The sequence below is a fragment of the Podarcis cretensis genome (assembly GCF_951804945.1).
Source record: "Podarcis cretensis genome assembly, chromosome: 12".
Lineage (NCBI taxonomy): Eukaryota > Metazoa > Chordata > Lepidosauria > Squamata > Lacertidae > Podarcis > Podarcis cretensis.
The window spans coordinates 45433827-45447534 of NC_137181.1; the positions used below are offsets into that span (position 1 = coordinate 45433827).

Below are 13708 nucleotides of genomic sequence, written 5' to 3' on the forward strand. Positions count from 1 at the left end.
GGAGGTTCTGTACGCTCAGTCAGTAGAGCACGAGGCTCTCAATTTCAGGGTTGTAGGTTCATTGGGGATTGGACTTGGTGACCCCCATGGTCCCTTCCAAATCTATACATTTTAATGTTTCTTCATTTTACTTTGAAGTAATGCCAACTGGCTTCAGTGGGACTTTACTCCTGGGTGGTGTGCGCATAGGACTGCGGCCTTCATGTCCCCTCAGAGGCAAGTCCCATTGAACTGAATGGCCCTCAGTCAATATCTGCAGCCTAAACAGCTCTTGTTACAGGGTAATAACTGACAGGTTCAGAGCAACATTTCCTGCCATGTCAGGCCAGGGGTGCCAACTTGAATAAATTATGGGGTGGGGGTGGGGAGTGGTAGGCAGTGGCAGATTACCAAATAGGCAGAGTGGGCATCAGCCTATGGGCCCCATGCCTTTCAGGGGCCCCTCAAAACGGATCAAAATAATATTGTGTAATAAAATTAGTGAGTTAAAATTGTTAGGTTGGTAAAAATCAAAAACGTATTAGGAGATCATTTGCAGGTAACATGCTGTGCATTTTAAATTACACGCTGAAAGAAAATTATATGAAAATGACGTACCGTTGGTATCTAACTCCTGGTAAATTAGCAAAAATGGATAAAACAGGGTCAAATGTATGCTGGAAATGTAAGGAAAACGAAGGCACCTTTTGTCATATGTGGTGGGAATGTAAGGTAGTAAAAGAATTTTGGGAAATGATATATAATGAGCTGGGGAAAATGTTTGAAATAACATTTTCTTAAAAAACACAAAACCCCGAAACATTTCTTTTAGGAATTCTAGGTGCGGAAATCCCAAAGGAGCAGAAAATATTATTTATGTATGCGACCACAGCTGCATGGATGTTATTGGCCCACCAGAGAAGAAAGGCAGATCAATTGATGGGTTATGTCGAAATGGCTGAAATGAACAGAAGAATCAGAAAGACCAAAATTTTAATAAGGAATTGAGGGGGGGGGGTTATAACTTATCTTAAAAACCATTGTAAACAGTTAAGGTTGTTAGTAGGATTGAAATGTCACCTGTCGTTTAATGGCGAATTTTGGACACAATGGAGTGGTCAAATATTTTGGATTACTGTATCATTAAAGATGCAGGAGGAAACGATTAACAATAGGACCCACAAAGAGGAAGAGGGAAGTCCATGCCATTCTTTGGAATCTTGTTTTTTATGTGGCATGCTGGATTTGTGACTATAAAAATTTAATCTGAAAAAAAATCAAATAAATAAATTTATTTTAAAAAGGAGACCATTTGCAAGATTTCGACTACCTGGGGGGGGGGGGGTCCTCCACAGGGTTTAATCCGGTACTGTCCCCAGGTAAGCCCTGCCCCACAACACCCACAATTTGAATGGCAATGCTTATCAACTTTTTTTTTGGCGGGGGGTTCAAAATATTCCATAAGGGAGCTCGCCCCCTAGTAATCGGGGGCAAAAACCTGAGGCGAAGAGGGAGCAGAGGACGCCACTTCAGGGCTTGGCGCGCGCGCGCGCGCTACCGGGTATCTCCTTCCCTTCTCCCCAGCCAGCCAGCCCGCGCGCCCCGCGCCCCCCTCCCGGGACCCGGCTGCAGCCTCAGGCCTCGCCCCCTCCCCGCGCGCCCGGCTCCTTAGCTCTGCCCCCTGGAGTCCCGGCGACGGGCTTCCTCACAGGCGCTGCACAAAAGCCGCCGCTTCCCCCTCAGGCGCTTCGTCCCCGGGCTGTTGCGCCGCCTTCGCCGCGCGCAATTCGCCTCAGGCGGGCAGCACCGAGTCTGGCCTGACTTTGCGGGGAGCGGAGGCGCCCTGGCTGGGGCGTCGGCTCTCCTCCGGGAGCCGAAGCGACGATGGAGCAGCAGCAGCAGCAGCAGCAGCCGAACCACGAGCCGCACCGCCACCCGGCGCAGGAGCGCTCGCGCTCGCACACCGTCACCACCACCGCCAGCAGCTCCTTCACGGCCAACTGGTCGTCCGCTTCCAGCACGCTCGCCTACGACCGAGAGTTCCTGAGGACGCTGCCCGGGATCCTCATGGTGGCCGAGATTGTAAGTAGCCCAAGCTGAGGAGCAGCGCGTCTCGCTTGCTCCCCAGGAAACGTGAGCTGCGCAGGAGAAGCTGCCGCCACCGCCGCCACATCCCGCGCTCGCTGGGACCGATCACAACCCGGACCTCCCCGTTTATCCGGGAGGGAGCCCCATTGAATTCAATAGCGCTTACTTCCGAGTAGACACGGTTGCGATTTCCGCTCTTCTTCTTGTCCACATCCCCCTCGCCAGTGCATTTCTCTCTCTCTCTTTTTTTAAAAAAATATATTTTTGTTAGCTTTCCAAATTTTAACAAAACTGTCCAAATTATTAAATTTAATACATTTTTTATAAAATGTATTAAAATTAAAATTTAATACATTTTTTTATTTTTATTAGCTTTCCAAATTTTAACAAAACTGTCCAAATTATTAAATTTAATACAGTTTTTATAAAAAAAAATATAATTAGGTTTCCGCTCCTGTTACAAATGCTTCCTGATGTTGCCACTTCATTCTTCTAGCCAATGCATAGCTCTTCCCCCGCCCCCAGGCAGAAGGGTTCAGTTCCCAGGGCAGGTGTAAAGTAGAAAATGCAATAAAATCAAATATGTGAAGCCTCTCTCGCATGGAATTGGCTCTGCCCCCGGAGTGTTTTGGAACGGGATGTGTTTATAAAATAAAGCTGGGGTGCGAGGGAGAGAGATCCATCCCTGCACTCCTCTGGAACTTGGAACATTTCATAGAATCTGAGTGGGAAGGGATCTCCGAGGGTCATCTAGTCCAACCCCCTGCAACACAGGAGTCTTTTCGCCCAATGTGGGGCTCGAACCCATAACCCTGAGATTTATAGTTTCATGCTCTGCCGACTGAGCTATCCACGTGTGTGGCTTGTAGTGGAAGAGAGAAGAAAATGACTTTATACATGCTCAGAGGCATGCCCATTGCCTTAAAAGTGCCAAGACCTGAGCATGGTAAGCTGGTCAAAAGTAAAGGTAAAGGTAAAGGTACCCCTGCCCGTACGGGCCAGTCTTGCCAGACTCTAGGGTTGTGCGCTCATCTCACTCTAGAGGCCAGGAGCCAGCGCTGTCCGCAGACACTTCCAGGTCACGTGGCCAGCGTGACAAACTGCATCTGGCAAGCCAGCACAGCACACGGAACGCCGTTTACCTTCCCGCTGGTAAGCGGTACCTATTTATCTACTTGCACTTAGTGGTGCTTTCAAACTGCTAGGTTGGCAGGCGCTGGGACCGAACGACGGGAGTGCACCCCGCCGCAGGGATTCGAACCGCCGACCATACGATCGGCAAGTCCTAGGTGCTGAGGTTTTACCCACAGCGCCACCCACGTCCCTATAGCTGGTCAAAAACCCTGCACCAATTAATAAGAACTGATTTAGACATAACTGAACAGGTGTAACGCTCCTTTGGACGTTTGCGACGTGGAAATAGGATACGACTCCCTGGGCGGTTTTTTCATTGTAACTCCATGCTAAAGGGAAGAAGAAAACAGGGGTGGAAGAAGGAGAGGGAGTCATGCATTAAGATCATTTTAACTGCTAAGGGACCTCAATTCCTTTATTTTGTTAGCAGAGATCTGGAAGATACAGGAGTAATACTGACGGTTGCTTTCAAATCTGCCAAAGAACAGTTTCCTCTCTCCATTTCTGTTTCTTACCTGAGCTTTGTTCTGTGCTTGTTCTCCACTGGCTTGTTAACACATCTCTCCCAGCTTGTTGCAAATTCATTCGAGCTTAACAGCTCACTTGGACAGCAGAGAGTTAGACAAAGAACCTATGCCCTGGAGTTGGGGTGGGCTTCTTTTTTTCCAGCTATCTGAATAATAGGCTTTTTCGGAAGCTTCTTGGGGCCATTTCCTCTGGTTGTTGTTTTTTTGTGTTATTGAAATGGAGGCGCTAAAGTGGTTGTAGGCTGGACAGGTTATTGTTGCCCTTAATAGGTCACCTGAGGCGAGATTAGAATCCTGGTGTCAGGTGAATCCTGAATAACTCAAGCTGGGCTGGCTGGGCACATTCACAACCGTCTTTTATCTCCTGTAAGCACTTCAGTACCCATAGTCAGAATGGCATTCTGTTAAGCCTTTGGTAGTGAAGAGGAAGAAAACTGCCCAGGAATGTGCCTAACAGCCTAGATATCCACTCCCAAGAATGTGTGCTGTAGGAGAGCCCAGAGATGGGAGAGTAGAGGTGTCTGGAACAACTCCCATTATCAAAGTGTGTAGTATAGTATTATAATATAAAAGGTGAAGGTAAAAGTACTCTTGAGTGTTAGGTCCAGTCACGAACGACTCGGGGGTTGTGGTGCTGGCTCGCTTTATTGGCCGAGGGAGCTGGCGTACAGCTTCTGGGTCATGTGGCCAGCATGACTAAGCCGCTTCTGATGAACCAGAGCAGCGCATGGAAACACCATTTACCTTCCCGCTATTTATCTACTTGCTCTTCGTGCTTTCAAACTGCTTGGCAGGAGCAGGAACCGAGCAACGGGAGCTCACCCCGTCGCGGGGATTCGAACCGCTGACCTTCTGATCGGCAAGTCCTAGGCTCTGTGGTTTAACCCACAGCACCACCCGCGTCCCTTATATACTTATATACCTTATATACTATACTGTGGTATAATCCACTGAGCTTCTTGGGCTTGGCGATTGGAAGGTTCGGTGGTTCAACTCCCTGCAACAGGGTGAGCTCCCGTTACTTTGTCCCAGCTCCTGCCAACGTAGCAGTTTGAAAGCACACCAGTGCAAGTAGATAACTAGGTACTGCTGCAGTGAGAAGGTAAATCGCATTTCCGTACACTCTGGTTTCTGTCACAATGTCCCGTTGCACCAGAAGCGGTTTAGTCACACTGGCCACATGACACAGTATGCTGTGGACAAACACCGACTCTCTCGGCCTGAAAGTGAGATGAGCGCCGCAACCCCATAGTTGCCTTTGACTGGACATAACCATCCAGGAGTCCATTACCTTTTACCTTAGTATAGTATAGTGAATTGGAAGTAGACTACAGCAGCAGGTGTTTATGTTACCCATCTTTTCTTTAATTTTTTTTAAAAGAAAAATATTTATACGCTGCCTTTCTGTATTGAGCAGGTAGCCTGAATCACAACCCAACAATAGAAAGGTTTTTAAATTGTAATACAGTGGTACCTTGGTTTACGAACTTACCGTAATCTGTTCTGGAAGTCCATTCTTAAACCAAAGCATTCTTAAACCAAGGCATACTTTCCCATAGCAGTGGGGGGCCTCAATTTACAAATGGAACATGTTCTGCTTCCAAGGCAAAGTTCACAAACCACAACACCTACTTCCGGGTTTGCAGCGTTCTTATTCCAAGTTGTTCATAAACTAAGCTGTTCTTAAACCAAGGTACCACTGTACAGGCAACTCACCTTTGACGTGGGAGTTACGTTCTGAGGCACCACATGTTTTAAGTCAAATTGCCTATAATACAGTGGTACCTCGGGTTAAGAAGTTAATTCGTCCTGGAGGTCTGTTCTTAACCTGAACTGTTCTTAACCTGGTTTTGTTTTGCATTAAAGTACCAGTAGTTGAGAGGGACGTGGGTGGCGCTGTGGGTTAAACCACAGAGCCTAGGACTTGCCGATCAGAAGGTTGGCAGTTCGAATCCCCGTGAGCTCCCATTGCTCGGTCCCTGCTCCTGCCAACCTAGCAGTTCGAAAGCATGTCAAAGTGCAAGTAGATAAATAGGTACCTCTCCAGTGGGAAGGTGAACAGCGTTTTGGTGCACTGCTTTGGTTCACCAGAAGTGGCTTAGTCATGCTGGCCACATGACCCGGAAGCTGGCTCCCTCGGCAAGTAAAGCAAGATGAGCGCCGCAACCCCAGAGTTGGCTGCGACAGGACCTAATGGTCAGAGGTCCCTTTACCTTTACCTTTACCGGTAGTTGGTGCAAAAGTTTGAAGCACAGTATCTTTTTTGAGGACCACGTTGAAGGCAGAATAACTTTTGGTTTGGTTTCAGCATGCCTGAGTAACCATGACTGGCATGGAAAATGGGCTGCTTAAAGCCCAGTGTTTTATTTCTTTAGAATAAATAAAGGCATTTAGATTTATCTGCAATGGTATTAAGAATGCTCCTGCAGGGGAAATGTTATTTCATGGGAACGCTGTGTGAGATGAGACTGAAGACCTGCTCACATAGATCAAGGAGTAACTGTAACTGTTCTGTTTTGTTTTTGTCCTGGGCCTTTGTTGAACAGGTTATTTACACATTCAGAGCCTCTCTTCTAAAGCCTGTTCCATAGTGTACTCGAGAGGTAGCTCTCTCTCTCCTGCCACACTTATTAGCTGCCACGCCTTCAATGCTGCGTTCTGCCAAAGTTCCTGAAAGTTATTAGAGAGACCAGAGTGCTTTTTGTTCAAATGCTTTCAGCATATACTTCTGACATCTTGCTACGCAAAACAGAAATATTCAGAATAGCAGAAAATGCTGTTATTTGCAAACAGCGATCCATAAGCTAGTTAAGTCAGGCTTTGTAAATATAAAGTCGGAAACATTCCTGCTATGATCTTGACCGTTGGTGCTTCAGCTCATTATAAAGAGTGCTGTGTGGGTTTTGGGTGCTCACCCCTAGCACAAATTAATTTTAAGTGGTTAATGATTAGGGGATCTAAAGCCCTTTGTTCTGCTCCTCTCTCTTTTTTTGCAAGTCCTCCTTTAAACCTTTTATGAATTGTTCTACTTGACTGTTTGGCTTTGATGATGTAAATAGGCTGTTTGCTTGATCACATATACCTGGATGCCTTTGGGGGTGGAAAGCTGCTGTTGGCTTTGCAGATAAAACAATGGATTGGTGGACGGCTCAACTCACTTCCTCATGGCTTCCAAAACAAAAGCGTCCTAATAGGAAACAGAGGCATTTTAGAACTTTGGGAATAGGACAGGAAAAGAACTATGTTACAAAATGTTGACTAAAGCTGCAATTCTTATGCCACACAACCAGGGAATAAGTCTTGACAGAATTTACTTCTGAGTAGCCATGAACCGGATTGCACTATAATATGTGCTATTAACTGTAAGGAGTATTCATAGCCAGGGCTGTGTGTGTGGGTCCCTCTTCCTCGTCAAGTACACCTTTAAAATAGTTTAAAATAGTTCAGATACCAAGCTTTGTTGTTTTGTATTCCCCAAAGCACTCTCCTTCAAAGTGTTCTCCTAACTTGCGGCTGAATTCTCAAAGTTGCTTTGCTCTCCTTTCATAAAACTGTTATTGTTGTTTGCAGGTAGTTATTATTCATATTTGCAGCACATAATGGCTGCAATCTATAGGAATTGTTTGCAACATTTTGATTTAAGTCTGTGGGATTCTTTTGGAGCAGGAGCCCCATCTTTGCCAATTTGGTTATTTTGCATAGCTGCTTGAAAGAAATGGATGGGTAAAGATTTTCCATGATAATTACGGCAACAACAACAAATAATAATAACAACAACAACACACGTTTGATTCGTTGCAGCAAAATAGAAAATAGTCACAGAGAGTTAAGAGGGACAGTTGCTCTGAAATTTTGAGATAGATCAGTTGATAGATCATGTGACTCAGGATCATGGGTTCAAGTCACAAGTTGGAAAAAAGAATCTGGCATTGCAGGGGGTTGGACTAGATAGCCCTCGTGGTCCCTCCCAACTCTACAATTCTATGATTCCATGCCAGTGTTTGTGGTCACCTTCACTATGCTCTTTCTTGCAGTTATTGCCTATTGTAAAGGATGGAACCATCCACCAAGCCACCTTCAGCAACAGCATTCCTCTAGGTCAGGCCAGTCCAACTTTTCATACCAAGTGGACTGCAAGAGTACTTCAACATGGAATTCATAGCCAGGGCTGTGTGTCTTCCTTGTCAAGTACACCTTTAAAATAGTGCCTTATAGTGAAGCCCAAAGGGAAGAAGGTGTGAGGCTCTGGCAGGGTCCTAGAGCCCTCCTACCTTCTTCCCAAATCTTGGAAAGTTCTAACTAGACTTTGGCAAGGAGACAGGATGACTCTGGGACCCTGTTAGAAATCTCATGCCACCTTCTCAAAGCCCAGGGGCGCTGTTGGTGGGAAAGGGGATATCAAATGTTGCTGAGAGTGCCAAAAAAGGCCTTGAGGGATGTCTTGTTTGGTGCCATTATTGTACCTTTAGTAACATGTTGTTATCTTCTTAGTTAAAAAAGTGAAAGTTAATACAGTCATACCTCATGTTACGTCCGCTCCATGTTATGTTCTTTCAGGTTACGTCCCGCAGCGACCCGGAAGTACCGGAAAGGGTTACTTCCGGGTTTCACAGCTCGCGCATGTGCAGAAGCACAAAATGACGTCACATGCATGCGCAGAAGCAGCGAATCGCAACCCACGTGTGTGCACATGCACCACTGCGGGTGGCGCTTTTTTCATTTTGTGAATGGGCCTCCGGAATGGATCCCATTTGCAACCAGAGGTACCACTGTATAGAGCTAAGAGCAGCGTTCAAAATTCGCCAGGTGCCAGTTACATTTTGCATCTGGCTATCGGCCACTTTCGGGACGCAGGTGGTGCTGTGGGTTAAACCACAGAGCCTAGGACTTGCTGATCAGAAGGTCGGCGGTTCGAATCCCCGCGACAGGGTGACCTCCCGTTGCTCGGTCCTGGCTCCTGCCAACCTAGCAGTTCGAAAGCACGTCAAAGTGCAAGTAGATAAATAGGTACCGCTCCGGCGGGAAGGTAAACGGCGTTTCTGTGCACTGCTCTGGTTTTGCGAGAAGTGGCTTAGTCATGCTGGCCACATGACCTGGAAGCTGTATGCCGGCTCCCTCAGCCAATAAAGCGAGATGAGCGCCGCAACCTCAGAGTCGGTCACGACTGGACCTAATGGTCAGGGGTCCCTTTACCTTTACCTTTATTGGCCACTTGCAGCCAAGTGAAGATGCCTGGGCACCAGGATGTCACCTGACGCCTCCGCCTTCTGTAGGTGTCATACCTGAGGATCCTTGGATCCGGACTGTTTTCACACACTAATACCCCATCCTGTAGAATTCTATCAGTTATGTTTTATCTGCACAATCTGAATGAATTTCAGGAACCAAAAAGTTGTGTTTTTCAATATGGCTTTCTAGCCGCCTGGTCCCAAAATGGTAACTAGGCATTCTGTTTTGGTGGCGGCAACCCTGGTTTATGTCAGGAGCTCTTCCTACACTCGAGTAGGACCCTGGCAGAGACACATGCCCGACTGGCATGTTCTCTCCCTCCTGGCCTTCCTTCAAAAGCTTTCTTCAGCCCGAACATCACAGCGACCGATGCCAACAGACACCGGCACACTTAGGGATCTGCAGAGTCTTTGCAGCTTGCGTAACAGACCTCAGCAACTCAGCATTTTGGCTAATCTACTTTATTTACATATAAACACACACGGAGCACTGCAACATGACTCCCCCTATCCCTCTCTAGCATCAGACAGCAAAGAGAAAGAACAAAGAACAATAGTCCCACTTCATGGAACACAGTAACACAAACATCCTGTCTTCGTCACTTCCCACTCTGTGGAATCAAAACATACACCATCATATGATACACAACAATCCTATGACTGCAATCACGGAGCAGGAATTCTAACAGTTTACGCAGCCATTTGGCACCTTGCTTACATATCTGAGTTTCTAACACTGGCTAAGTGTAAAAATACTGTATTTTATTTTGTTTTTTAAAAATTGGATCATTGCTACTGAACACAAACTAGGGATTATTCTGAGGGCAGGGACTGTTTTACTTCTGATTTTTGTAATAAACTCTGGGGGCCTTTTGGATAAATGATTTGAATACTATATAGGGCAAGCTCTCTCCATCCCTCTGTCTGTTCCCATAAAGCTTCCCTTGTTTATTTTTTCCTGTGATGAAGTTGGTGCCTCTCATAAGGCATTATGTTTGTCTTTCCAGTAATCTTATGATTAAATGATGAGACACTTCCAAGCTGTTACAGATCCTGTTGCAGAACGTTTAGGTTGCCAAGGATGTGGTCCATGTGTTTACTTTCTGTACAGGAAGTTTGAGAGGACACACGTTTTACTAGTAAGCTGAATGTTCAAAGGCTACCAAAACCTGACTGTAGAATTGATGCAGGATAAAGCTGAAGCTTGACTAATTTCTTGCCAAAGATTGCACTGGAGTTCCACTGCTACCCTTATTAATGTGGAATTTTAAGATGAATTTTTATTCTTATCTCAAAAGGGGAAATATTTACAGTGGTACCTCTGGTTACGTACTTAATTTGTTCCAGAGCTTTGTTCTTAACCTGAAACTGTTCTTAACCTGAAGTACCACTTTAGCTAATGGGGCCTCCCACTGCGCCACCGCCGTGCGATTTCTGTTCTCATCCTGAAGCAAAGTTCTTAACCCGAGGTACTATTTCTGGGTTAGCGGAGTCTGTAACCTGAAGTGTATGTAACCCGAGGTACCACTGTAATGGCATTTTGGGTGAAATCATGTGCCTTTTGCAAATCCTGGGCTATCTGGTTTTTGTGGACCTCTCTAGGGGGTGCACTGTGGAGACACGGGTGGTGCTGTGGGTTAAACCACAGAGCCTATGGCTTGCCGATCAGAAGGTCGGCGGTTCGAATCATCGCAACAGGGTGAGCTCCCGTTGCTTGGTCCCTGCTCTTGCCAACCTAGCAGTTTGAAAGCACTTCAAAGTGCAAGTAGATACGGTAAATAGGTAAACGGCATTTCTTGCGGAAAGGTAAACAGCATTTCCGTGCGCTGCTCTGGTTTGGCAGAAGTGGCTTAGTCATGCTGGCCACATGACCCAGAAGCTGTACGGCGGCTCTCTCGGCCAGTAAAACGAGATGAGCGCCACAACCCCAGAGTCGGCCACGACTGGACCTAATGGTCAGGGGTCCCTTTACCTTTACCAAGGGGGATGCATGAGGGCAACTGAACTACTTCACTTGGCCCAAAAGAGCAAATAGCTGCAGCTCTTCCAGCAGTGAGACTAGTGTTCCAGCCATACTAGTGTTTCACCCCCAAACCAGTTTTATTGCTGAATGTGAACTGCAGATTTTAAGAAGTAAAATCTTTCCAAGAAGATCTAGCAACAGAGTGTTGAGGACATCGACCTCCTGATTGCATCTGTCCTATACACTTAAGGTCACTTCATTTTTGAAATCTTTGTTTTATATACACTAAAAGTAGGGAGGGGAGCAAAGTACTCCGTGAATATTTGACTTAGCACCTACTCTTCCTGTTCAGGTAAAATTCCCAGTGTAGTCAAATTTCAGAAGGTAGCAGATCTGTAAATTTTGGGTGAGTTGTTTGTTTCTTTTCTTAACAAGATGGCTATTGGGCGGTCTTTTAAAAGATGTTACATTGTTACTATCTTTTCTTCACAATAATCAGAACTCTGCGTGAGCGTGTTCCATGTTGTGTTTGTGTGTGCATGTGTGCATACATGTTAGGTTGCTTTGAAAATGTACTATTCTTTTAAACTCTGTCTCCTGACAGACCTACAACTGTCCAGTATGTTTCCTTGAGAAATATAATTTGCTGTGCTTTATTGTGGGCTGTGGTTTTTTTGGGTGTGGGTGATAAAAGCGGTAGGTTGGTGGTGTCAAAAACAGGAAAAAAATGAGAGGTGAGACATGGAATGAGCCCAGCACATCAAGAAAATGATGGAGAGATTGACAAGGGAATGAATGATCATGCAGTTCACATTTAGATTGAATGAAGGGCTAACGAAACAAAAAACACCAAGACAGCAATGTGTACTCAGTGCTCATATGGAGGAAATTCTCTGGTCTTTTTTTAAAAAAATGTGTGTGTGAACAACCCCTGACTTGCAGCGCACACCTATGCAAGCTTACTTAAAGGTAAGCCCCAGTGTGTTCAGTGAGATTTACTCCTAAGCAGTGCTATTTTTCTGGAAAAAGACGTGCTGCAACTCACCATGAATGCCTCTCTTGTTCTCTTATAATAGCAACAGTGCCCACCTGAGAGGTGCGGGAACTCAGTTCCAGTGAGTTTCGGCTGAAAAAAGAAGCCCTGCTGCTAAGTAAATGTGTAGTCTTAAAGTATTCTTCCTATTTAGTTTTCGGCTTCCGTCATATGCAGGTAGAGGCTGCTATAACTGAAACTAGCAAATGTCAGTTAGTGTGATGGATAATCCATCCTTTGATACGCATGACTGAGACCATAGAGACAGACAGCAGAAATAAATGAACAGTTGTTCTTAATACATTTTGTGAATCGGCACCTGTGATTGTTTGCCCGCTTCAGGCCTTCTGTTGAACAATCGGTGCCACATAATTGTGAATGACTAGTTTAATTATTAAAGGACATATAACCACAAAACATGTTGCTACGTATAACTCTGCTTGTATAACTGTGTGCATAACTTGCTCAGTCAAGGGAATTGTACAGCAGTTTGGGTTACAAATCTCACAAAGTTGCTCCTTGTCTTGGTCCCTGAGAAAGATGTTTCTGAATTCCTATCTGCTGATCAGTCAAGACATTTTAGCCAAAGGTAAAACCTATCTACCTCTTTAGAGATACTCATAAGCAGGAGACTTTTAAAGTGGCCAGATCTCTTGGCCCTTTCTGTGCCTTTTTGTTTATTATTGTTATTGTTAGCTGCAATTGCACAGTTTTGATTAGATTCAAGCCATCCACCTTTGCATTAAATGCATTAAATGTACTAGAGGTACCTATGCATATGAACTTGTACTTACAAATTTTTTATACGTGCAAATTATTATTATTATTATTATTATTAAACAAATTGCTTCAAAGTGCACTGTGTTTGTGAGATTCCAGCCATCCACCTATACATTAAATTCGGCGGTACCAGAAGTATCTATGCATATAAATTTGTACAGTGGTACCTCAGGTTAAGTACTTAATTCATTCCAGAGGTCTGTTCTTAACCTGAAACTGTTCTTAACCTGAAGCACCACTTTAGCTAATGGGGCCTCCTGCTGCTGCTACGCCGCCGGAGCACAATTTCTGTTCTCATCTTGAAGCAAAGTTCTTAACCCGAGGTACTATTTTTGGGTTAGCGGAGTCTGTAACCTGAAGCGTATGTAACCCGAGGTACCACTGTACATACAAATGCAAAATAGCATCATGGGCTGTGTGCCCCAACTTTTTCACCTATCTAGCAACTCCTCCACCCCACCCAGTGGGTGAGAAGTCAAGATTATTGGCATGTAATCTGATATTGATGTGTAGTGTAATATCCTTACGAAACTTTATTTGGCTGTTTGATCTGTCGTAAGTCAACGTTGCTCTTCGACTTGATACAAATTCATTATTCCAGTGGGTAACAATTATGATATGCAACAAAAGCACAGGAAGTCTTTTGACACCTGGAAATTTAATTTAATTTTAATTTATTTTTAAATCTTGTAGGATGGGCTTCCATGGGCCAGAGCCCACTTCATTAAACACACTAAAGTCTTGCCCTCAGTCAGCAGATTGTCTGCATGGAAGAATGATGGGATAGGGAGCAAAATGTTATTATTGCGAGACCAGAGGGCCTAGCAACCCTATAGTTAGTAGCAGATGTGTCAAAGTATTATTTAGAGCACTAAGGACAAGGAGAATCAGTCAAAAAGAGTAAAAGATCCAATGTGCCGAGTCTTCACCTTCCTGTTTATAAAATATCAGCTGTTAACCCCATGATATTTGCCGT

The 13708-nt window shown here is 45.1% G+C and overlaps 1 protein-coding gene across 1 annotated transcript in view; it reads left to right on the forward strand.

Moving 5' to 3' along the window:
• Positions 1-1636: 1636 nt before the first annotated feature.
• Positions 1637-13708, forward strand: part of CMTM8 (CKLF like MARVEL transmembrane domain containing 8) — a 36853-nt gene continuing 24781 nt past the window's right edge. Inside the window, exon 1 of the mRNA XM_079947460.1 lies at positions 1637-2061. Within this exon, the coding sequence (XP_079803586.1) occupies positions 1864-2061 (198 nt within the window). The 5' untranslated portion in view covers positions 1637-1863. The remainder of the gene's footprint in view (positions 2062-13708) is intronic.